A 22,912-nucleotide genomic window follows, 5' to 3' on the forward strand; every position below is an offset into this window, starting at 1 on the left:
TGGGATCAGCAATAGTCACGGGCCTCCGGCCAGGTGGGCAGAAGAGGGCTGGGTCTGCGGTTGAAGAGCAGGCCTGAGGGAGAGTAAAGGCCAGGGAGATACAGTCCTTTTCAACAGACTTTCCCAAATATTCACTACCAAAAAAGTTAAAAAAAAAAAAAAAAAAGGACAACCCAAACTAAATAGCATAAATAGACAAGTGTGAGAAGTCTGGTTACAGGGCAGAATGTACAGATAGTCCCAATTTTGTCAAAATAAACACGTTCTGTGGGGTGACCGATTGGGTGGAGGTGGGTGGTGAGAGGGTTCACCCAGGGCAGAACAAAGGAGATAGAAGTTTTTTTAATACATTGCAGGGAACAGCAAGCAGGTGGTGGTGGGAGGGGGAGCTACAGTTAATGGGACGCAAGAAGGTATGGGAATGTGGGCCCACTTGTGAGTAGCCCATTGGTCAGCTAGGGCCTAGGGGTCTCCTGAGGTGGGTCGCTTACGGAGCCTGTTGGCATTCAGCTTGTGGTCACTGTGGGGCCTTCTGCCTTGCTCAGGTTTCTACAGCTCAAGCCTGCAGCCTAACAGCCTCCTGGACGTGTTTCCAGACACGTTCCACCTACGTCATACAGTAGGGGCTAAAGGCTCCTCTACCATGTTTGTGAGGGTCTATATATTTGTAGCACCTTTTCAGAACGCAAATTGTGTATGGTTCCTTGGTGAGGGCGCGAGCAGGGTTCAGGGCATAACAAAAATTTTTGCCCTTGCTAGTTCATCTGCTTGGAGAGCTCCTTCCCCAGACCTTCTCACAGTTTGCTTCTCACGGTTTGTCTCTCTCCTGTGGTAGTGCTACTCTTCCCAGAGACGACCTCCATCGCCCTTTCTAGATCTGCGCCTCCCTCAAGCCCTCTGTCTATATGCCCGAGTATGTTTCATACAGCTCTTCTCACTTACCAGCATTATATGACTGGTCTGTTAATTTTGTTTGCTCAAGAGAGTAGACTTTGTTCTTCTTTACGGTTGTATCCTCGGCGTCTTAAATATGGCCCGGCGCATAAGTAGACAGTTAATAAATCTGTTGAATGACTAAAATGTAACAAAAGAGGGGTGCCTGGGTGGCTCAGTGGGTTTAAGCCTCTGCCTTTGGCTCAGGTCGTGATCCCAGAGTCCTGGAATGGAGCCCCATTTCCGGCTCTCTGCTCAGCTCCCCCCCACCCCCGACCCAACTCTCTCTGCCTGCCTCTCTGCCTACTTGTAATCTCTGTCAAATAAACAAATAAAATCTTTAAAAAAAAAAATGTAACAAAAGTGTCCATTCTCTGTCCCCAGCTCGGGGTGTTCCGCCTAAGCCCTTAAATTCAAGTACAGTCCTCCCAACTCCCACCAAGGATCCAGGGGTCACTTTAGAGCATCAGCTTTTAAACTTTTTGACCCTCTCAATAGGAAATACATTCCCCAGTGCTCACATGTGTACATGTTTATGAAAATGAAACCGACAAAAAAAAACCTGTACAAGGAGCAATTTTTTCTTTTCTTTTTTTTCCTTTTCTTTTTCCTTTCCTTCCTTCTTTCTTTCTATCTTCCTTTCTTTCCCTTTCCTTTTGTTTAATGCTGCTCTTCACTCCTGAAATAGATTCCACCACCTGCTAAAGGGTCCCCCTTGCCTTACAGCATTTCCAGGAGGGGTCAGAGACTTCATTCGTGGTCTAGCCTCAGGGCAACTGCTACACTTGCAGATTCCTCCTTCCACCCCAGATTTAGTGGATGAGAATCTTATCAGAAAGTGTGAATGCTTAACCACTCCTCTCCCCCAACAGTCCCTAGACTCCGGGTGATTCCAAAGCCTGATAAAGCCCAAGAGCCATCTTTTGGGAGTTTCTGAGTATCCAGAGGCTTCTGGTGGCGACTTGTGTCAGGCACATGCACATTTAAGGGAAGGGGCTGATGCTTCAGTCCTGAGTGGCAGTACAGATGACCTCCACTTTATTTATTTATTTTTAAATATTTTATTTATTTATTTTTGAGAGCACAAGCGAGCCTGAGAGCGGTGGCGGGGGCGGGGTGGGCAGAGGGAGAAGCAGACTCCCCACTGAGCAGGCAGCCCGATGCAAGGGCTCGATCCCAGGATCCTGGGATCATGACCTGAGCTGAAGGCAGACACTTAACCAACCCAGCCACCAATGATCCCCACTTTATAAAAGTAAATTCTTTTCCACCTAAGCCCCTGGCAATTCCTAGTCCTCTGCCCGGAAGTTCTTCTGGTGACTTTCCTGCTTGCCTGACTCCAGCCCTCGAGGGCCACTGCCTGCTCCAGGGGTACACCCAGTGAAGGGGCCCTGCTTTCCCTGAGGACCTTAACTCCTGCTCCTCCCCATGCTCTCCACAGTCTCTTTTCCTTCACACAAAATCACTTCTGTTTTCTCTGTTCTTACCAGAAGGTTTAAGAGCCCTTCCTATGCCCAGCTCTTAGAACAAAAAATTCTAACCACAATTGCTGGTTAAGGTGGCCCATTTCCAGCCCCACCCCCAGAAGAGAGTATGAAGCCTTCACCCTCCCACTAGAAATGACTTTTGATGCCAGGAATGCTGCCCTCCCCTTGCCAAAGAACTTTACACTGTTTATATTTTGAAACCCTGCTACAAACCCTCACACATACAATAAAACATTTTTTAGCCCCTTCTGTATACTATACATCCAAACTCAGCACTTTCAGACAACACCTCATTTAATTCTTGAAGCAGCCCTCAGAGGTAGATACTATTCTCACTCCCATGTTAGAGATGGGGTAACTGAGGCCCAGAGGAACTAAATGATCAGACCCAGGTCCTGTAGTTTAAGGGGAGGAGCTCTGGGGCTGTCAGTGGCCCTTGCCCTCAGGGGCTGAAGCTGCAGGACAGAAGGGAATCTTTCTCTACCCTTTGTGCAGTTGTCACTTAGAGGGACCTTGTGGTAGAGGTGCCTCGGCCCCCAAGTGCTGCAGGATGCATTGCTGCTTCTCTTTATGGTTGGGCTTTCACAATTGTCCACTCCTGGTGAATTTAGAATAACTTCTGACCCCCAAGGCCTGGCCCCTTCTCCCTTTGGCTGAGTTCTCTCCTCAGGCCTCTGCCAAGACCTCCTAAAATGGAATTTGGGGGCTGGGAAATAGCATTCTCCCTGTATGCCCAGGCTGGCTGGAATGGAGCCCCAGGAGAGGCTTTAATCTGGGCTTACACTGATTTACGAGATCCTAAGAAAAAAAGCCCCAAGGCAGCTCCAGCACTTATCCACAGTGGCTTTTTCTGGGGATGGGTGTTACATGGATGTGTTTATTTGCATAGTGTCTTTTCTTCAATAAACATGCATTAGTTTTTATCAATACTCGTTATTTAAAAAGTTTCAAATGAGGAAAATTTGGTTGTAAATACTTTGGGGAAATCAGCCTAATACAGATGTTCCTCACTGGACTTTAATATGCAATTAAAAAATATTAACCAGGGGCGCCTGGGTGGCTCAGTGGGTTAAAGCCTCTGCTTTCGGCTCAGGTCATGATCCCAGAGTCCTAGGATCGAGCCCCGCATCCGGCTCTCCGCTCCACGGGAAGCCTGCTTCCTCCTCTCTCTCTGCCTCCCTCTCTGCCTACTTGTGATCCCGGTCTGTCAAATAAATAAATACAATCTAAATATATATATATATATATTAACCATATTAGCTACAAATCAAGCTGCCTGAATTCCAGTCTCATTGCTGCCCATTAGCAACTGTGACTCCTTGCAAGTTACTTAACCTCCATAAAAATGGGGATCATACTAGTACTTTCCTTGCGTTATTAACAGACGCTCAGCAATTGCAGCCGCTGTGTGTGCTCCGGGTCCTGTTTAATCATTTAAGCCACAGCACAAGTCTGTGGGGGCAGGTACCGACGCTATCCCCATTTTACAGCTGAGGCCACCGAGCGTGCTCTGCCTGTGAGCAGGGATTCGAGCCCAGGCAGCCTAACACCAGAACCTATCTACAAGCTACTCGTTCAGAGCTGCCTGTCAAAAAAGGGCTATTGTAGCCCATTATAAAACGCTTTAAGGCGCTTACCAAAAGTCTGGAGCTTAGTAAGTGCTCAATTAAGTTTGCTACGGTCACAATACTCGGTGTTTTACGTTTGTCCTAAAACTAACACGCATACAAGGCGACTTAATTCAGCAGAAAAATCACAGAGCTGGCTGAGGCCGGCGGACCCCGCGCGGGAGTCCCGGCGAGCGCCCACCTGGCCGCAGCGAGGGCAGGCGGGCAGGAAGCCGGGGTGGCCAGCGCGCCCCGCCGCCTGTCGCGGCCCGGGGGCGGGGTCGCGGAGGCCCCGCCCCGCAGTCACCTGCGGCAGGTGGAGCGCGCGGCGCGGGGCGCTCGGCCATGTCTGAGGAGAGCGCGGGGCCGCCGTCCGGGCCGCTGTGCCCCGAGCACCACCAGGCTCTGAGCTGGTTCTGCTGCTCCGAGCGACGGCCGGTGTGCGCCGCCTGCGCGGGGCCCGACGGCCGCTGCCGGGACCACCGCATCCGCCGGGCGGAGGAGCGCGCGGAAGAGCTGCGGGTGAGCGGGCGGGGGCGCCGGAAGGCGGGGCGGGGGGGAGGAGAGGGGAGGGAGGGGACGCCGTGGCGGAGCGCCGAGGGGGACCCGGCGGGGACCCGGCGGCAGGTCCGGGGCCTAGGCCCCCCGGTGGTCCTGGCCGTGGAACTAGGCAGTTAAGGGTGGGGCCTCTGGAGTCGTGGGGACGTGAGTTCGAATCCCGCCTCCTCCCCACCTAGCTCGGAGTCTCGTAAGTCTCAGAGCTTCAGCGCCCTCATCTGTAGGGCAATAATAGCGCGCATTTATTGGGGTGGTTGTGCGAGAGACCCAAGATAATGGGGGAAATGCTCTGTAGTCTACCACATAGTGGCGGATCCAGCTGCCCACTCTTCCTCCGTTCGTTGCATCTGTTGAGGGGTGAAAGCCAGGCCTGGCCTTGGGCCATAGGCCGCTGCACGTCGCGTGTGCCCCACGTCCCGCCCCGGTGGAAGCTGACCTGAGATAAAGCCCGCCCTCCTCCCGCCTCAGCCCCTGGGCTCAAAGCCCCTCCCCCGTCCACCCTTCAGGTTTCCCGGTGAGGTGATTTCTTTTCCTTTTCGGGGTTGGCCTTGACTGTACTCCAAACTGGCTCGACCTGGGTAAACGGAGGGGGTGGGGAGGATCTCAAGAGGTTCTTGTTGGATCTCTTCCCCTGGAGTTCCTCCTCACCTCCACTCCAGTTACCTCCAAGCTGTCACCTTCATCACCACCTGCCCCTGATCTGAGACTGGGGAGTCCAAATTACCCTGCGTCTTCCTCCCTCCTTCCATCCTAGTTGCGGTCCCTGGGGATTTCCTTGCAATTTGATTATGCTGCTTGGTTTCCCCAACCTCACCCGAGTGCTCTGCCCTTCTGTGAGGCCTGAGGGCTCTCCCTGGGGACTCAGACTGCAGGGTAATAAACACACCTAGCTGACTGGCCAGGAGGGATTCGCTTACTCAGTGACACACCCGAAAGCTCCTGGTTGGTCCTACCTGTCACCGCTACCCATCATCCATAGGAGTGATGAAAATAAGCTCAGATAATGTGGTGTGATAAACTTGCGAAATAGTGGAAACTTTGCAAGCGCCAAAGCACTTCAATGTCCATCATCTCACTCCATCCGGACCAAACTTTGGAAGTGATATCCTACCTCCATTTTACAGATGAGGAAACTGAGGCCCAGAGCAGGCCGGTAACTCCTCCAAGGTTTCTAATATTCAGGAACTGGACCAAGGGAATCATTAACTTGGTCAGACAAAACCACCTCTTGGTTCATCGGAGGGAGGAAGTGGTGCGAATGGGTGTGAGAATGCAATAAAAACTAAAAAAAAAAACAAACCCCAAAAGTTGCTACCAGAGCCGAATCCGAGTGGTGGAAGGGCATGAAGGCTGGGGCAGAGTGTCGGGGCAGGTGCTTGATTCGGAATGCCTCTGTCCGGGGTGTCTTCCCCGAACCCTACTGAGGTCCTAAGTATGTTCACTTCTTTGCGTGGAGGGAGGAATTTCTTTCCTTCTCTTCTTTCTCTCTTGCCTTTCTCCAATTTTGAGTATCTTATGACATTTACTCCTTCTGTGATCATATATGTGATTCATACTCCTTCTGTGATCCCTCTAGTGTCAAAGAAATTTTGCCCCAGGGCAAGATGGTTAGCATTCACAACTTCTCTCTCACATTCGTGGTTCTTGTCCTCTCGCTTTTTATAAGTTTCGCCGGGTTTCCTTCGTCCTCTGGTGTGTGCTGATCACAGCTTCCTCGAAGCAGCTCCGTTCTTCGGTATTTGGATCAGAGCTTCGTTCACTCAGTATTTGGACCAGAGAAGCGTCAGATGGAATTCCTGACTGTGGGGGGTGAGAATTTGCAAGGGTCTGCTAGAAGAGGAACCCAGCTGCCTTTTGGCAGACGGAACCAGGGCAGAGCTCTAAGGGGAAGCCGTGGAGGAGCTGTTGGCTAGGAAGGAGTCACGTTCAAGTACCTGGAGAAATGGAGTGGAAAAGCAGGGGCCTGGCAAGTCACCTCTCTGGGGGCTTCAGCATCTTTGTTTCTAAAATGCTCCCCTGCTCCCCTGGGGACGCTCCCAGCTCTGGCCGATGTGAACCGTGGCACCTCTTGTGGTCTCAGAAGTGGATGTTCATTCATTCAGCAAATATTTATCCAGGGCCTCTATGTGTAGAAGGAACTTTCTTCTAGGTAGTGGCCCGTAGCGAACAAAGTCAAAGTCAAGCCGTGGGGGGAAAGATACAAAACAAGGAAACACACCCAGAATATACAGACAGAGGTGTGATAAATGCAAGAAAGAAAAATAAGCAAAGTAAGGGAATGGGCTGTGGGGGTGGTCAGGGAGGGCTTCTGAGGAGGTGACCCTGAATGGAGTGGGGGAGGGGACTTGCATATAAAGGGCTATATCCCTTTATATATCCAGAAGACTGCTGGCCGCAGAGGAAGCAGCAGGTGCAGAGATACTGTTGTCAGAAAAAGTTTGGTGTGTTCATGGGACAGAAAGAAGGCCAGTGCGGAGAGTGCTAGGAGGTAACGTTGGCACAGTAGGCAGAGTCCCATCAGACAGGGCCTTGTTGGCTAAAGTGGGACGCTTGATCTCACTGTGAGTGTGCTGGAGAGCCATTGGAGGGTGTGGAGGGGACGTGACTGGACCTAATTTCTCTCCTGTGAGAGATAATGGTTGTCTGGGCAGAATAATAGGAGTGGAGGTGACCAGAAGTGGCCAGAGGAGAGAGAGAGAGAGAGGAAGAGAGAGGAACTGCAGAGTCAGGGCTGATAGGACTCACTGAGGGATTAGATACATGCCGGCTTGGAGAGTAACCCCAGGGTGTGGGGTTGGGGTAAGGAGGTTGATGATTGCTAAAGAATGGGGACATCTTAGGGAAAGGCAGTTTGAGAAGCCATGTTCTTCTGCTGAGGTGTGGAAAGCCAGGGAGCTGGGTCAGAAGGAACGCTGAGAGCATGTGCAGGCAAGTGATTATGGTGATGGACCACGGATTTCAGGAGAAGGAGGGAACTGAAGCCACAGAGTGGGTGATGGACATTGAAAAGTGGTAAGACTAGGGGTGCCTGGGTGGCTCAGTGGGTTAAGCCTCTGCCTTCAGCTCAGGTCATGGTCTCAGGGTCCTGGGATCGAGCCCTGCATCGGGCTCTCTGCCCAGCAGGGAGCCTGCTTCCTCCTCTCTCTCTCTCTCTCTGCCTATTTGTGATCTCTGTCTGTCAAATAAATAAATAAAAATCTTAAAAAAAAAAAAAACACAAAGAAAAGTGGTAAGAGTAACGTTTGGGTGGCCTCAGCTGAGCTGAAGAATGGTTGGACTGGGGAATCTAGAGTTAGTCATCTGGAAGGATAGAAGTGGCAGGGTGTGGGCCCCTTAAATGAAGAATTTGAAAGTGCTATAGTTCTCAGTAATAGCAAGGTCTGGGATGTGACCCTGGGTGCAAGTGGCTGAGGTGGGATAAGAGGGGGGAGATCACTGGGATGGTGGGATGGAGTGGATGGATCAACATGGAACCAGACACCATGGGTGTCCTTTGCATTGCAGAACAGGATCGTGGACCAGTGTGAGAGGCTGCAGATTCTGAGTGCCAGCATCACCAAGTATGTCGCCGAGGTCCTGCCAGAGAAGAACCAGAGAGCAGTGGTAGGTAGTTTTCCTTCTCCTATGCTCTGGACCCCTCCTAGGATAAGACTCCAGCCTCGAGAGTGTGGACCAGTCTGGGATCCCTTCCCAACCTCACAGACTCACTGTGCTACTAGCAAAGCTGGATGCCCGGGAAGGTCGGTTTCCCATCTCTCCGAGCTGTGCTTTTACCATCTGGGCAGAGAAGACTATTCCTGGTACCACACTGGGGCAAATACTGCTGGAAAAGGACTTTTTTGGGGTAAAGGATCAGGAAGGGTAGCATTCTAACACCATCTGAGTGTGTAGTGGTCAGCCCCTAAATTAGAAAATAACCTCTGGACTTGGACGTGGAGTGTTCTTTACGACAATCTTTATGCAGTAGGCGGCAGTTACAGTCCTGTTGACAGATGGGGAAATGGGTCACCGAGAGGTTAACTGACTTGCCTCGGGTCCACAACCTCCTGTCAGAGTCAGATCCAGGGCCTGGATCTTCTGACTCCCAGGCCAGGGCTTCTTCTGCGACCCCCCTCTGCCAATCCTTTATCCAGTTGACCCCACTGCCACTGCCACCTCTTCACTCTCAGCTATGCCCCTCACAGGTCGGGACTGTGGATTTCTTTCAGGACATGCCATCCTTCCTTCCCCAGCATGGACAATGGTGCAGGCTTGGCACGGTCTTAGTCAAGGTTCTTTTGATTGTGTAGAATGAAACCCAGTTGAACTAGCTTGAGCAAAAACAGGAAATTTCCTGGCAGGATACAGAAGCCTCTAAGAACCTGAAGGAAAGAAGAAGCTTCCGGGAGGCCAGGCAGCTCTTCTGTGCTCAGTCCTGTGGCTCTTAGCATGACCATTCCTCTCTCTCTCTCTCTCTCTCTCTCTCTCACACTCTTTTTCTTCATCCTTTTTATTTTCTCGCCTTGACAGCGCTGGCTAGGGCCTCAGTACAATATCAAAAGAAGCGAGTGTAGCAGATGCTGACTTCAAAGGGTACACTCACAGCGTTTCGCCGTTTAACAAATCTGTGAGCACCCACCACGTGCCAAGCACTGTTGTTCTCTGTGCTCGAGATTCCACAGTGAACAAAACATACGGAAATTCCTGTTTTCCTGAAACTTACATCGTTAGCCGGGGCGGGTGGATGGGTAGGGGAAGGCCAATAATTAAATACATGCTATGTCAGAAGGTCGAAGGTTTTATGGAGAAGTTCAACACAGGAAGGGGGACGTCCTTGTTGGGAACGGGGTTTGTGATTGCATATGCTGCGATCGGGAATGACCTAAGTAAAGGTTGATATTTGCACAAAATTTACAGAAGGTGAGGGAAGGGACCAGATATCTGAGGGAGAGTTCTAGAAAGAAGGAATGGCAAGTGCAAAAGCCCGAAGGTGGGAGCGCACCTGGCACATTGGAGGAGCAGCAAGGGGGCCTATGAGCTGGAGGCAGAGTGAAAGAAAGCAGCAGGAGGTGACGTCCGAGAGGCAGGGTATGGGGGGAGCTGCATAGTATCCCCACTGGCCACACAGGGGCTTTGCCTTTAGTTTGAGTAAAGTCAGAAGTCTTTCGATATTTCTGTGCACAGTAAGATGATATGACTTAAGATTAAAAAGGAACACAGTGGGGCACCTGGGTGCCTCAGTCAATTAAATGTCTGCCTTCGATTCAGGTCATGATCCCAGGGTCTTGGGATTGAACCCGCATCAGGCCCCTTGCTTAGTGGGGGACCTGCTTCTCCCTCTCTCTCTACCTGCTAGCCCTCTCACTATCTCTTCCTCTCTCCCTGCCGTATAAATAAAATAAAATCTTTAAAAATAAATAAAAATTTAAAAATTAAAAAAATTAAAATTAAAAGGAAGACTAGCTACTATGTTGAGAAGTGACCATAGGTAAAAGCAGGGAGAATGATTAGTAAGCTGGTGTCATAACCCAGGTGAAAGACAAGAGTGGTTTGGACATGAGTGATGGTGAGAAGTGTCTGGATTCTGTGTTTATTCTGAAGGGAGAAACAGCAGAATTTGCTGATGATTGGATGTAGGCAAGAGAGAAAGGTACGGGAGGGGGGCAGGATAACTGTTAACTTTTTTTTTTTTTCTTTAAATGCCTTGATTTGAGAACTGGAAGGATGAGGTAACCATTTACCAAGGTGGGGTAAGACCACATGTAGAGTGATGGTTGACAGGGGAGGAGATTAGGTGTTCAGATGTGGATGTGTTAAATTTGAAACGCCTGTTAGATATCCAAGGGAAGATGTTGAAGAGGTAGCTGGATATGTGTAAGTTGGGAGAGGGCTAGGCTGAAGACAGATTCCATGAGTGTATAAATGAGTGATATAAACTGAAAGCCACAGGAAGGGATGAGATCACTAAGTGATTAAGAATAGATAAGAATAAAGCAGGGATCCAAGGACGGAGCTCCAGAGCACAGTTAACCATTAAGAAGATGGAAGGATAAAAGGAGGGCGCCTGGCTGGCTCAGTCGGAGGAGCCTGGGACTCTTGATCTGAAGGTCATGAGCTGGAGCCCCACATTGAAATTAAAAAGAGGAAGAGGAAGATGAGGATAGGAGGAACCAGCAAAGTCGACCAAGAAGGCGCAACGAATGAGATAGGAGTCAAGCTAAGACGTTGCATCCACATAAGAGGTTTCAGGGAGGTGGGATGTCAAACGTTGCAGAGGTTAGGTAAGGTGAGAAATGAGAGTGGGCCATTGGATTGAAAAACATGTTCATCAGTGGAGATTATGATGGAGGGAGTGTCTTGTAGAGTGGTGGAGTGGAAGTCTGATCGGAGTGGGTTTCAGAGAGAACAGAAGAGTAATTTGGAAGAGTTGGCACAGCCAACACTTGAGGAGCTCTGCTGTAAGAAAGTAGCTGAGAAATGGGATGATAGTCGGGGGGGTGGTATAGGATCAAGAAGGTATTTTTAAGGTGGGAGAAACTATTCTGTGTATGCTGGTAGTCATCGTCTGGTAGAGTGGAGACAATTAATGGTGAAGGAGAAAGGGGGATACTCAGGTACAACAAGGGGGATGGGATCTAGTAGACAAATGGAGAGGTAGCTGGAGGTAAGAGCCTGGGCATTCACATGCTGAAACGGAAGGCAGAGCGTAGGGGCGCACATGCAGGTACGTGGGTAGGTGATGGGCAGAGCTTGTGTAAGTTCTCTTCTGATTGCTTCTATTTTTCCATTATTTATCATGTTTGCTGCAGGTTCTTAATGATGCCATTGGTCAGTTTATAGATATGCTTTATTCCCCATCAATCAATTGCCAAACATGGCAATACATTAATAAGACTTTCTCATACTAAACCATCTTGAATTCCTTCTAGTAAGCTTTATCATATGTATTTTTTTTTTACTTTAAATTTTGAGATTAAGGTTCATTATATATATAGATTCACATATAGTTGTAAGAAATGATCATAGAGCCATATCCCCTGTGCCCTTTGTCCAGGTTCCCCCAATGATAACATGTTACCTAACATAACCGGGACATCAACATCCGTACAACCCACCTGATGCACATTTCAGCAGTTTAACCTGCGCTCATCTCTGTGTGTGTGTGTGTGTGTGTGTGTGTGTGTGTGTATTTAGTTCTGTGCAGATTTATCTAATGTAGATTCGTGTGATGTCTCCCACAGCCAAGATAGAGAACAGTTCCATTGTAAGGATCCCTCGTGCTACCCTCTTATCACCGAGCCCCCTCCTCTCCTTCCCCTTGTGTCACCCTTATACAAAATTTCTAAGGTTGGATTGCTAATCTTAGTTTTGAGTTTTGGGTGTGTGTTTCAGGATTTTTGTGTCTATTCTCAAGAGTGAGATTAGCCTATGAATTTCATTTTTTGCGTAGTCCGTATCAGATTTTGGTGTTGAGGTTCTATAAATCTTACTCAATGAGTTGGGAGCTCTCTGTTTCCACTGGAGGTGTTTGTGTTAAGACTGGAATTATCTGTGCCTTGAATATTTGGTGACACCTCCTGTGAAACTAGCCGGGATGGTGTTATTTTTGCAGGTGAATTTTTTAAAAAAGATTTTATTTATTTATTTGACAGAGAGATCACAAGTAGGCAGAGAGGCAGGCAGAGAGAGAGGAGAAAACAGGCTCCCCGCTGAGCAGAGAGCCCGATGAGGGGCTCGATCCCAGGACGCTGGGATCATGACCCAAGCTGAAGGCAGAGGCTTTAACCCACTGAACCACCCAGGCACCCCTTTGCAGGTGAATTTTAACTACTGATTCATTTCCCACCATGATTAAAGGGTTCTTTCTTTTTCTTTGGTTTTAGTAATTTTTTTCTAGATAAATTATGTATTTTGTCTATTTTTAAATTTAATGGCATAACGTTGTTCTTAATCTTTTTTTTTTTTTTTAGATATTTATTTTAGAGAGAGAGAAAGTACAAGTGGGGAGTGGGAGAGGGGGGAGAGGGAGAAGCAGGCTCCCTGCTGAGCAGGTAGCCTGACGTGGGGCTCGATCCCAGGACCCTGAGATCATGACCTGAACCAAAGACAGAAGCTTAACCAACTGAGCCACCCAGGTGCCCCCCCAAGTTTTTCTTAATCTTGATTAAGGTTGCCACTGGCTTGTCTATTTTGTTAGTCTTTTCAAAGAACCAGCTTTTAATATGTTGATCCTCTCTTTTGTATCTCTTTTTAAAGTTTATTTTTTTCTAGTGACCTTATAACAAGGGGCTCAAACTCACAACACCAAGATCAAGTCACATGCCCTTCTAACTCAGACAGCCAGGCGCCCCTCTTTTGTATCTTAAAAAAAAAAAAAAATCTCATTATTATTTCCTCTTATCTTTTTTTTTTAAATTTTATTTATTTATTTGTCAGAGAGAGACAGAGACAGAGAGAGCACGAGCAAGGGCAGCAGCAGGCAGAGGGAGAAGCAGGCTCTCCACTGAGCAAGGAGCTGATGCGGGACCCAAGTCGAAAGCAGACACTTAACTGACTGAGCCACCCAGGCGTCCTTTCTTCTTTTTTTTTTTTTTTTAATTTTATTTATTTACTATTTACTTGACAGAGAGAAAGCACAAGCAGGGGGAGTGGCAGGCAGAGGGAGAGGGAGAAGCAGCCTTCCTGCTGAGTAGGGAACCCAATGAGGGACTCTGATCCCAGGACCACCTGAGCCGAAGGCAGATGCTTAACCGACTGAGCCACCAGGGCGCCCCTATGCATCCATTCCTCTTATCTTTATAATTTTTTCCTTCTAATTTTTTTGGGGGGGATGGATGCCATTGTTATTTAACTCCCTCAGCTGAACACAGTCTATTTATTTTAGTCTGTCTTCTTTCTCAAGGTCAGCATTTAAGGGGAGCCTGGGTGGCTCAGCGGGTTAAAGCCTCTGCCTTCGGCTCAGGTCATGATCCCAGGGTCCTGGGATTGAGGCCCGCATCTGGCTCTCTGCTCAGCAGGGAACCTGCTTCCCCCTCTCTCTCTGCCTGCCTCTCTGCCTACTTGTGATCTCTGTCTGTCAAATAAATAAAAATATAAATATTTTTAAAAAAATCTTTAAAAAAAAAAAGGTCAGCATTTAAGCCATATATTTTCATCAAGGTGTTGTTAGCAGACCTCTCACAAATGTGATGCGATATTTTCATTCAGTTATAAGTATTTTTAAATGTCCATTATGATTTGTTATTTTACTATGTGTTATCGGAAATAGGCTTTTAAATCTCCAAATATATGGTTTTACTTTTTAAATTATCATTGTTATTTTTTTTCCAGTAATTTCTAACTTAACTTCATTGTAGTCTGCATATCAGTTGTTTGAAATTTGTTGACACTTGCTCTATACCCTAAGGCACGGTCACTTTACATAAATGTTTCACATTCAGATCTTTTCCATACTTACTAATTTTTTTATCTACCATATTTACTGATTGTTGGCAGGGAGCATTTATAATTTCATATCATGCTGTAGATTTGTCTATTTTTCCATAGAATTCTGTCTTTACTGGGCTCTTAAGTTTAGAGGAGTGTAAAATTCTAAAATAAATGCCAAGCTGCATTCAGGGCAATAGAGTCTGAGCCCTGGATTACACCGGTTTTTAGTTTCCTTTCCACATTTGGACTCCAGGGGATTTCCTTTACTTAGCTGCCAGAGCAGCTTAACTTTTAAAAGGATGCTTTGGGCTATTTTTCCAGCATTTCTGTGCTTTGTTTTAGGATACTGTTTAGTTTATTCTGGCATATCTTTGGAAAGGGAAATTTTTTTTTCTCTGCCGCGCTTTACCAGGAATGAGTCGAGAAATGTGCTGAAATTGATTACAGTCTTCTAGTGAGAGAGTGTCTGCTGCATCTTGGGCCGGGATCTGTTCTTGGTCCTGCTCACAGACGTAGTACAGACGTAACTACGGACACCCACCCCTGTGGGCAAGGCAGCAAGGTGGGATAGAGAGAACAATAGCTAATGTTGTTGAACACTTCTGTGCTGGGCTTTGTTCTGTTTACTTTGTATACATTAACTCATTTAATCTTCTACAATAACCTCATAAGGTAGGTACTATTATTACCCTCATTTAGCAGATTAGAAAACAGAGGCATAGGGAAGATCAGTAATGTGTTCAGCATCCTACAGAGAGTAAGTGGATCAGTTAAGGTTTAAATCTAGGCACTGTCTGTCTCTAAAGCCTAACTTCCTGGGGCGCCTGGGTGGCTCAGTGGGTTAAATCTCTGCCTTCGGCTGAGATCATGATCTTATGGTCCTGGGATGGAGTTCCATGTCTGGTTCCCTGCTAGGTGGGGAGTCTGCTTGTTCCTCTCCGTCTGCCCCTCCCCCTCATGCTCTGTCTCTCTCTCTCTCAAATAAATAAATAAAATCTTAAAAAAAATAAAGCCTAACTTCCTAACTAGTGTTTTATGTTGGCTCAGGGAACACTGAAGTTGGAGTTAGAACTAACTCGTGGGTTCACTGAGGCCACTTAGGTTCACTCTCTTCCTGTCCTCTGGGCAAATCGTGGGTCTCAGTTTCTTCTGTAAAGCAGGGGTCATTACCCCTTTCACTGTACAAAGCAGGTCTGCACAGGCAGGGCACAGAGAAAGCTGTTGGCTCTCCCCGACATTCGGCATGAAAGAGACTGCTCTACTCTCTTGTCTGGCAAGACTGCAGGTGTTTCATGCAACATTTGGGGAGGATCAATTGTCAGATGGCACTGGGGGAAAGAGAATTGTGTTGGACTGAGAGTCCAAAGAGCTGGGTTCTAGTCCCAGCTCTGTCCCTGACTTGGCCTGTGAGCGCTACCAAGAGATTTTTGATTTGATCAGAAGAAACTTTCCCCTCAGTCATTCAGTGACTGTTTGAGGACCTCCTGTGTGCTAGACCCTGTGCTGACTACTAGGAGGGCCATATTAGCTAACCTGGAGGGGATGGCATGCCCCCGGCATGAATAAGAAGTCTACCACGGAAGCCATTGGAATGGACAGATTTAGGAAAGAAGGAGATTTTTTTCATTCAGACATAGTCAGAATATCGACTGGATTACTGTTGGCATGGATCCTATTGATGGGGAAGACTTTGTAGGGTCTTTCATGCTGTAATTCTCTTATTCTCTGACCTTGATCCCTTGGCCTTGGTATTCTCAACTATGAAATAATTAGTTCTAGTTGGTCCCTAGACCGTGCCCAGCTCTTCCATTCTGTGATCCTAAATCTAAGATATGACCTATATGTCTGAATCTCACATTTCTTTACCTTAAACCATATTTGGGAACTCTCCTTTTTTTTTCTTTTCTTTTCTTTTTTTTTTTTTTTTAAATTAACAAATAATGTATTATTTGCCCCAGGGGTACAGGTCTGTGATTCATCAGTCTCACACAATTCACAGCACTCACCATAGCACATACCCTCCCCAATGTCCATCATCCAGCCACCACATCCCTCCCACCACCCTCCACTCCAGCAACCCTCAGTTTGTCTCCTGAGATTAAGAGTCTCTTATGGTTTGTCTCCCTCTCTGGTTTCCTCCCATTTCATTTTTTCCTCTCTTCCATATTTGGGAACTCTTAAAGCTGGGATGGCATAAGCACTGTTCCTTCCATTACTGTGCCTGTGCCAGACATGGCTAATCAATCCCAGCACTCCTTCTTACTGAGCCCAGATCCTCTTAATCTTGACTGGGGCTTGGCTAGGACCCAATTCCCTGTGTTATCCCTCACCAGAGCACGGCCAGCTCGGCACGGGAACTGGTCATCCAGAGGCTAGGTGTGGTGAGGAGTTTGTGTGAGAGCGAGGAGCAGCGTTTGCTGGAACAGGTGCATGATGAAGAGGAGCGGGCCCACCAGAGCATCCTGACACAGCGAGTCCACTGGACTGAGGCGCTGCAGAAGCTCGACAGCATCCGGACCAGCCTGGTGGCCATGCTCACCCATCTGGATGACCTCCAGCTGATTGTAAGTCAGGCAGGGGTGAGGACACAGCCAGTGGACCAGACACCCCGAAGTCTAAAACATCTAGAATGTGTATTGGTAGGAGTTGGGTGGATAAGGATAATTCAGAGCAGGGATGAGGCAAGGAAATTAAAAAAGAAATAAAATTAAATGGATTTTTTTTTTGCACCTGCTAACCATTCTTTCAATAGTGAGCAAATATTTGCTGAGTGTCTACTATGAGCCGTTGTGCCCTGGGGTGGGGTTACAGGATACAGCTGTTAGCGCCTCATTACGAAGCAGATGAATTACCTCTTACGAAGCAGATGAATACCTAAACTGATAGTGGAGGGTTATGTGTTCTGGTAGAAGACATCACTGGGAACCAGAGACCCCGCAGTCCAGGCTTGCGGGTGGCAGGGGTCAGGGGCAGCTTCCTGAATGAAGTAACTTCGAAGCTGGTGCCTGACAGGTAAAGAGGAGCCACTATGATGAAGGAAGTGGGGAGGTAGAGACAGGGCTCATAAGCGGAGGGAGGGAGCGGCCCGGGTGTCCCTAAATCGGACCGCCCAGAAACGACCGTGGGTCATACTTTGATACATATCCCTGCAGAGTACTTTCTATAGAGATGCAGATGCTTGCAGTTTTAATGGGACAGTCTGACGTGTGAGGAAATATGCCAGCAGAGAAATCAGAATGTGGAACAACAGAGCTGTTCTGCCGTTCAAGTAGGGCAGTTTCCATCGCTGCCCTAGATTGTGCCTTCACCGGGTCCTACTGCTTCCACATCAGAGCACATTCTGTCCCAAACTGGGACGGTCACAGGAGAAGAATCAGTAAGCGTCCCAGCCATCCCAGAGCTGGCAGTCTGGGGAGGGTGGCGAGGAGTTGGTAAATACGGGGGTCCTGTGAGGCAACCGCAGGTTGCCCCGGGGCGTGGGAGCCAGTGATCCGGGCGATCCATTCCCAGTGTGCGGTGAGAGCTGTGTGAAGAAGAGCCCAGAGAGCTTTGCTTGGGGTCTTAAAGCAGGAACAGAATGCTTTGTCCCAGAGTCTGCCCACATGGCACCCTCCATGCCAGTCGAACATACTCAAGTCTTGACTTCCTGCTGAGTTCCTGGTCCCCAGCCTGACTCTGTTTTCTTTTCTTACAGCAGAAGGAGCAGGAGATTTTTGAGAGGTGAGTATGGCCCCGTCATTTGCCTGGGCAGATGTGCAGACTGTTGCCCGCAGGCCTGTAACTAGTCCGTGGCATTCAGGCCCCGCTGATCTGGGGAGAAAGCCCACCGTGTGCCATCTGGCTGCATGCCTGTCCCAGAGCCATGCTCCCTGGACAGGGGTCTTCCTGCGTCTAACTTGGAGACCTGCTTTAGATCCCTGGGCCGGGGTCATAAAAGAAACACTTAGCAATGGGAGGCTTGCCAAGGGCTTTCTGAAATGTTATCCTGCTACAAAACCTCCAGTCCCCCTGTTGGAGTGTTTCACTCCTCCCCCGCCGTCTACAGATGAAAATACTGAGGCTCAAAGAAGGGCAGGGACCTGCCTACGCCCCATAGCTGGGGCGCAGACGCACACCCCACACCTGTCCCATCACCCTCTTCTCTGCCTCAGTCCCCCTTTCTCTGAGAAAAGAATCTTTGAAACCTAGGTGTGCATTACCACCACTCACAGTTTGCATTTTAATGAAGCAGTAATAAAAGCACTTCACCAGGCTCTCCTAGGTCCTGAGAGGCTGGGAGCAAGAGCCCGAGGAAGTGGCCAAGAGGATGTAATTTGCCAGGCAAAATAATTAAATTCTTGCAGCTTCTGTGAGAGATTTCAGAGCTCTATCTGGGGAGCACAACCCATTCTTCTTAGCTGTTTTTATATTTAAATTTCAACAGTAATACATGTGCATGGGAGAAAGAGAAAAGAATGCCATCAGTATAAGACCACTGAAAATTTAAAACGTCTCGGGGCGCCTGGCTGGCTCAGTGGGTAGAGCATGTGACTCTTGGTCTCAGGTTTGTGAGTTCAAGCGCCACACTGGGCGTAGAGATAACTTAAAATAATTTTTTTTTTCCCATTCCCTTCCCAATCCCCTTCCCTGGAGGTGATCAGCTTTAACAGTCAGTGATGTATCTTGTGGGACTTCCCTATGTAAACAGGGTCGCGGGAGAGTATGATTGGACTTGTCGACCTCTAAATATATATATATATTTTTAACACACTAGGGATTTACTACTTGCTGTTCTATAACTTATCAGACTCTCTTGGAATCTCTCCGTGTCAGTATGTATAGATTTACCTCACTCTTTGGCAAGTCTGTGAAGGCTCCCCCAGTGTGGATGCCCCCAGCTTTATTTTACGGTTTCCTTTAAAGGCTTGGCTTGTTCCTACTTTTCCCCTCTTTTAATCTTTCCACACTTCTGCTAGTCTTCTCTTTCTCCTTTATCTTCTTCATCCTGTTTTCAATTTTAAGCTGTTCTGGTTTTTGAAAAAAAAAAAAAAAAAACTTAATCTTTAAATTTTTTTTTATTTTGGTATGTTTCAAATGTAGAGAAAAATTGGAAAATAGTATAAGGAGTTTCACCTAGAAATTCTAATTGTTAGTATTTTGCCACATCTGCTCTCTTTCTTGGTCTGTTTGTCTCTTCCTTCCTATCTATTTAACAAATGAATATGTGGCACTTATTGTTTCTACCCTATTTGAGAGTAAGTTGCAGAAAGTGAGACTTTTTAGGTCTAAATACTTCAGCATCTTTCTTTCAAGAACAAAAACCATCTCTTACATAACTACAGTGTCACCTAAGCTCAGGAAATTACTGTTGATGTGATACTATTATCTAATATACAGTCCATATTCAAATGTTGCCAGTTGTGCCTGCAAAGTTCTTAACAGTGTTTGGTGTGTTTTTGTTTTATGTTTTTTGTTTCCTAATCCATCTGGAATTCCTGATTTAATCTGGAATTTATTCCTTAGCATTTTAAAATAATAATAACGACAAAATACTTTAAAAAAAAAAAGATTTTAATTGTCAGAGAGAGCAAGAGTGAGAGCATAAGCAGGGGGAGCGGCAGGCAGAGGGAGAAGCAGGCTTCCCCGCCAAACAGGGAGCCAGATGCAGGATTCGATCCCAGGACTCTGGGATCATGACCTGAGCCGAAGGCAGATGCTTACCCGACTGAGCCACCCAGGCATCCCCACGAGTTTTCCCTTCTGAACCATGAGGTGCTGGACCAGCTGGTTGTCTAGACTGTAGCGTCTACAACTGGCCTCAGATTTACCTCGGCTTGACTCAGCACTGCCAACACGCGTTCCTCTTTTCTCCCCGCCTGATGGCTGGGGCTCCTCCAACCCTAGATGCAGTGCTTTGAGAAAGTGGCAACAGACCCTCTCTTGTTCTGACCACAAAGAGCCTTTGTTACCAGAGCCTGCTCTCAGCTTTTCTAGGGCTCTGTTCACCTTGCACTTCCCAATCCAGGCCAGCCACTGGCAGTCTTGCAAAGGGCTTGCATCCATGAGATGTGCCCCACTCTCTCTCCCTGCTCCTTCATTATGGGCAGAGTCAGGAAATTAGGGGAAGAGTGTGCTCTCAGAACCCAGTTCAGAGATCTGCAAAGCTCCTTGGCAAACCCTTATTTTGCCCTATACCCCTTTGATCATTTTCATTTTAGATCAAGGGGAAACTTATGTTGAACAGTGCCTGGATGCCAGGCTGGGTTTGTTCTATTTTTGCCTGGAGTCAGGACTTGAACGCAGCTCCCCTTTTTAGCTGAGTGCTTTCTTTGAATCTCTTTTCTTTCCTGTCAAATGGGATAACAACCCTCTCCCAGGTTAAAGCAAAGATTACGCGAGATTCTACAGAGGGAACTGGATACCTAATAAATGGTCATTCTCCCCTCCTAGGCATCTTCTGATCCCATATTTCCTCCAGCCCAACCTAGTGCCCCTGTGAGCTGAGGAGAGGTGGCTATTGGGAGCAAAGCACTGGAACTAATTTATGGTTTGGATGATAACTGATAGTCCCTACTTGTGGGATCCCTCAAGGATATTTGCATTTTAAGAGTAGAGGAGTGGCTGTACCTTCTTACTGAACCAGTAGGTTTTGGAAGGAGGCAAGGTTTTCTCCACATAGGATGGGGGAGGAAAGGCTGGTGCATGAGTGGCTCAGGTCCCGTCCCTGCTCTGCTGCTAACTTAAGAGACCCAGCAGGTTGTTTCTCCCACAGAGCCGACCAACTCCAAGTTCTAATACTGGCACCAAGTATTTACCTCCCTGGAAATTGTCTGCCTCACTGGAATTAAGGCCCCTGTGGGGGGGGGGGGGATAAGGGGAAAGCCCAGCTTCCTGTTTGGCTCAGGCCTCCTTTTAGGGGGCTCTTGTGTGGGGCCTGGCTGCCAATCCTGGTATCACCCTCATGGGAAGATGATTTTACTTCTGTCCCTTTTCCATCATCCTATATTGATCCAGATCCATTTCCAGAACCTTCCTGAACCTGCTTTTTGTTGTTTTTCTCCCCTCCACAAGGACCGAGGAAGCAGAGGGCATCTTGGATCCCCAGGAGTCAGACAAGTTAAACTTCAATGAGAAGTGTATTCGGAGCCCACTCCTTACCCAGCTCTGGGTGACGGCGGTTCTTGGGTCCCTCTCAGGTTAGGAACTGTTAGGGCCCAGCGCCAATGGGAACAACTGGGTGGCTGGCTGACTGGCTGGGGTGTGCTGCTGGGTCACACCGGGGAGCAGAACATCTGGCACGGCAGCTAAAGCAAACAGTGACACTAGATGAGGCTTGTCATTCGTGAAGCCAAGGTGCTGGACAGGCCTGGTGCAGCTGGGTCCTTCCTGCGTCCAGACCAAACTGCTCTGTGGGCTCTAAGAAAAATCTGGTTCCTGTAAGTCCCAGTTCTGTCCTGCCCGAATGGGACAGCTTGGTATTATTTCTTGGAAACCGAGTTTCTCTTTAAGAAGGTACAAGTGCTGGAGGGCATGTGGAGTGAGAATTGAGCTGCCTAGGTTTGCCTCACTTACTCCCTCACCAGACACTGACTCAGGCCGGCTGTGGCCTGGCCCCGGGCTGCGTGCTAAGGCCATGGGGCTGAATGCAGCCTGCCCTTCTCCCTGCAGGAGTTCCCACTCAGTGCGGAAGTTCTCCAAGCAGAACCCCCCAAGCTAGGTGGCAGCTTCTGTGCCCCTGGTTGGAGTGTTTGCACAATTCACAGAGAGGTTAGGGTAATGGGTTGACTTGTTCCTCAATTTTTAGCCCTCCTCCCTTGTGTGTCAGCCTTCAATGTTGAGTTCAAGCTCTAGCTCGTCCGCTCTGGATTCTGTTATCAGAGAGTGCCTGATTTGCCAGCAGTCCCATCTCATAAGTTGTTGGAAAGTAGGATCTGATGCTTCCTAGATCCCTGGGGCTGTGCCCCAGGGACAGATCCGATCTGGGGGCCGCAGAGAGGCTCAATGGGAATGCGCTCTGATCAGTGCTGGATGCTAGATATGGGAACAAAATGCTGGGTCTTCATTCTGCCCTGTCACCAACTAGGTGTGTGACTTTGGGCAACTTGCTTCCCTCTGGGCCCTCTTTCGAGTTTACACATGAGGGTCTCAGACTAGTAAGAACTATTGTTGTCATGGCCACAACCTGGTGAGCACTTACTAATGCTCGGCACTTCAGATCCTCACGCCCACCCTGTGATAAGTCCGACTGATCCCCATTTTACAGATGAGGGGACTGGGGCTCAGAGGAAGGGGCTTGTGCGAGGTAGCTCACTGCCAGGGAGTGGGGAGGAAGCCCTTTGCGCCTGACAGGGCCGGGTTAGGGCTGAGGGTGGGCCTTGGGCGACTCGGAGACTTCTTCCTGGCAGGCACGGAGGATGTGCGTATCGACGAAAGGACCGTCAGCCCCTTCCTGCAACTGTCAGATGATCGAAGGACCCTGACCTTCAACGCCAAGAAGTCCAAGGCCTGTGCAGATGCCCCCGAGCGCTTTGACCACTGGCCCAATGCCCTCGCGGCCACGTCCTTCCAGGCTGGGCTGCACACCTGGATGGTGAACGTCCAGAACAGCTGCGCCTATAAGGTGGGTGTGGCCCTGGGCCAGCTGCCCCGCAAGGGCTCCGGCAGTGACTCTCGTCTGGGCCACAACACCTTCTCCTGGGTCTTCTCCCGCTACGACCAGGAGTTCCGTTTCTCACACGACGGGCAGCACCAGCCCCTGGGGCTGTTGCGCTGCCCCAGCCAGCTGGGCGTGCTTCTAGACTTGCAGGCGCAGGAACTGCTCTTCTACGAGCCAGCCTCGGGCACGGTGCTCCACGTCCACCGCGCGCCCTTCTCGGGGCCCCTCTTCCCAGTCTTCGCGGTGGCCGACCAGACCATTTCCATCGTCCGCTGACCCGTGGC

At 48.6% G+C, this 22,912-nt stretch overlaps 1 protein-coding gene across 1 annotated transcript; it reads left to right on the plus strand.

Moving 5' to 3' along the window:
• The first annotated feature begins 4,372 nt into the window (after window positions 1-4,372).
• Window positions 4,373-22,904, plus strand: LOC111146320 (B-box and SPRY domain containing). Its single transcript, XM_022501825.1, has 6 exons — window positions 4,373-4,549; window positions 8,090-8,188; window positions 16,327-16,557; window positions 17,688-17,713; window positions 21,044-21,168; window positions 22,378-22,904. Exons 1-6 carry the CDS (start codon window positions 4,373-4,375, stop codon window positions 22,902-22,904), a joined length of 1,185 nt encoding a protein of 394 aa, XP_022357533.1.
• The last annotated feature ends 8 nt before the right edge of the window (window positions 22,905-22,912 follow it).

This window comes from Enhydra lutris, unplaced genomic scaffold, assembly GCF_002288905.1.
Source record: "Enhydra lutris kenyoni isolate GAN:26980312 unplaced genomic scaffold, ASM228890v2 scaffoldscaffold13, whole genome shotgun sequence".
In the NCBI taxonomy this organism is placed as follows: Eukaryota; Metazoa; Chordata; class Mammalia; order Carnivora; family Mustelidae; genus Enhydra; species Enhydra lutris.